The sequence below is a fragment of the Malaya genurostris genome, chromosome 1 (genome assembly GCF_030247185.1).
Source record: "Malaya genurostris strain Urasoe2022 chromosome 1, Malgen_1.1, whole genome shotgun sequence".
Taxonomy (NCBI): domain Eukaryota; kingdom Metazoa; phylum Arthropoda; class Insecta; order Diptera; family Culicidae; genus Malaya; species Malaya genurostris.
The window spans coordinates 148,905,017-148,907,596 of record NC_080570.1 but is presented as its reverse complement, the minus strand read 5'-3'; the positions used below and the strand labels follow the sequence as shown (position 1 = coordinate 148,907,596).

The window sequence follows — 2,580 nt, the reverse complement described above, 5'->3', positions numbered from 1 at the left end:
CTGTACTCATTAGGTTTTAAGGGGTAATTTACAATTCCAGGTAATGAGCCATTGTCGAAAAACACAAATGCAGTTTTTTTCGTTGTCGTTGTACTGACATTCAGTTTATGCAGTTAATTTTTCTAAATAAAATAAATAACTCATTCAGATTTATCCTCCGACAGTGACGAAAATTTCTTCTCCTAACATTCTAAGTAGAATCTTAAATAGCCCCTTAAATCTCACTATTAAAAAAAACAACTTTGCTCTAATGGAATCGGTCCAAATGCACTAACTTTTGAAAATTGGATTTGGCAACGCTGCACCCACCACGTGTTTTGACAGATAAAAACAAAAGTATAAACATTTTTACGGTTGATTCCAAAAAACTGTTTCATTCGAAAGAGTTATACCAATAAATATACGTTATTCTGCTCATTTTTTACTGTAAAGGATTTCAACATGGATACCGACGGTTCCAGTAGTGTTACGGTAAAGTTACCTCAAAAGCGTTTCTACCGACAGAGAGCCCATTCGAATCCCATTGCCGATCATAGTTTTGATTAGTGAGTATATTATTCCTGAATATTTAATGTGAATGAATATGCTAATGTGTTCCTATGCAGCCCGGTTCGTCCGGAAGACTATGACTGGAGTCAGCAGTATCCAACGATTGGCGATCGTCGAGTTGAATTCGCTGATATTGGATGCGGATACGGCGGCTTTCTAGTCACTCTTGGAGAGCTTTATCCCGATAAGTTTTCCGTTGGAATGGAAATTAGAGTCAAGGTTTCGGACTATGTTATGGATCGTATTCAGGCATTGCGAAAATTGCACGAAGGAAAGTATCAGAACATTGCCTGCATTCGAACGAATGCGATGAAATATTTGGTCAACTACTTTCAAAAGGAACAGTTGGAGAAAATGTTTTTCCTTTACCCGGACCCTCATTTCAAGAGGGCAAAGCACAAATGGAGAATCATAAACCAGGCTCTGCTCAGTGAGTACAGCTATGTACTGCGAGAGGGAGGTCTAATCTATACGGTAACGGATGTGAAAGATCTGCACGAATGGATGTGCGCTCATATCACGCACCATCCGGCATTCGAACGACTGAATGATGCTGAGGTTCAGCAGGATGTACTATCCGATAAGCTACTGGACAGTAGCGAAGAAGGCAAAAAGGTAACGAGGAACAATGGCGATAAATTTGTAGCGATTTTTAGAAAAGTTACCAAATAGTTTAAATATCAAGTAATACTCACTGGAACCGTTAAATTTCGATCCGAAATGTCCTTGTTGAATTCGATGTTAGTGAAAATTTGTTACGTCTACTGATTTCGATTGAATATAGTTTCTTAAGTGAACATTTCTAGCAGCGAGTTATCTACACGCAGAAAAATTGATTTTAAATTTTATTATATTACACTTTGAATTCAAAGATATTATATTTTGAATCAGCGCTTATTTCCATTTTCCTTTGATTCAAATATATTTGATATTTACATCAAAGCAAATTATTATTAGAAATAAATAAAAAAAACATTAAATTTAAATATATTGTTCTTTGAATTCAAATATATTTCACTTCCACCTGAATTTCATTTCACTTGGAATCAAATACAATTTTTATTTGATTCAAAGCAAATTAGCTTTGTTTCTAAAATCAGGCTTTCGTGCGAATGTGTGTAGATTCAATGGTGGATTTTTTTTAAATTCATTAAATTTTTATTTGAAAATAACTTTTGACAAATTGTTGAAATTTTTTTTATTTAATATTTAATGCACTTTGTACGCTCAGCTAGGTACGGTTGTGGTATTGACTCCTCTACTTCCTTCCTTTCAAAATTTTCCAAAAGCTCTGCTGTGAAACCGTTCTCTGGAATGAATACAAATGTGCATAAATAATTCATAACCTACCTATCCTATCAAAGCACTCACTATGGTATCGTACAATTATAACGATTTCAATAAAACAGATAGTTTCAATTCGTCAACTGCTTCGAAAATTATTACTTTCTCGAACGAGGAAATCTTAGAAAAAGTTCTGTTAAATATCACAAAATCGACTTGTCCCAATGTTTGATTCAATGAAAATGTTTTAGAATCAATAATCACTGGCATTTGATTCAAGGACGACAAATTTTAATCAACACCCATGAATTTAAAGCTAAGACTCTATATATTTGATTAGGTTTAATTCCAAAGTCTACATAATTTTTTAATTCAAAAATAATTTTATTTAATTCAAACAATTGTTGGAAATTGATTTAAAGACTTAATATATTAGAATCTAATGTGTTCTATTTCTCTGCGTGTACAAAGGAATATCTCGTTAACGTCCTGTGTCGTGTTGTGGAGACGAGAAGAGTCTGAATATTGTTGATAAAATGAAAGATAGGAAGTTTCACAACCGCTGATTTTAAGATAATGAATTTACAGGGCCGGCTCTAGGATTATTTTTTTTGAACTTCGGTGCCCCTTGATTTCAGCGCACGGCTTTAGAGATCAGCGGAAAGAAAAATCGTAAATCTGGCAACGAGAAAACAATAAAAAATTTAGCACCGCTTGCATTTGTATTTGTTTACACACTTTATTTCC

At 34.0% G+C, this 2,580-nt stretch overlaps 1 protein-coding gene across 1 annotated transcript; it reads left to right on the top strand.

Annotated features, from left to right (window-relative positions):
* The first annotated feature begins 303 nt into the window (after positions 1-303).
* Positions 304-1,239, top strand: LOC131425446 (tRNA (guanine-N(7)-)-methyltransferase). The gene is made up of 2 exons (XM_058587391.1): positions 304-545; positions 606-1,239. The coding sequence occupies exons 1-2, from the start codon at positions 442-444 to the stop codon at positions 1,219-1,221; spliced, it is 720 nt and encodes a 239-aa protein (XP_058443374.1). The 5' UTR covers positions 304-441; the 3' UTR covers positions 1,222-1,239.
* The last annotated feature ends 1,341 nt before the right edge of the window (positions 1,240-2,580 follow it).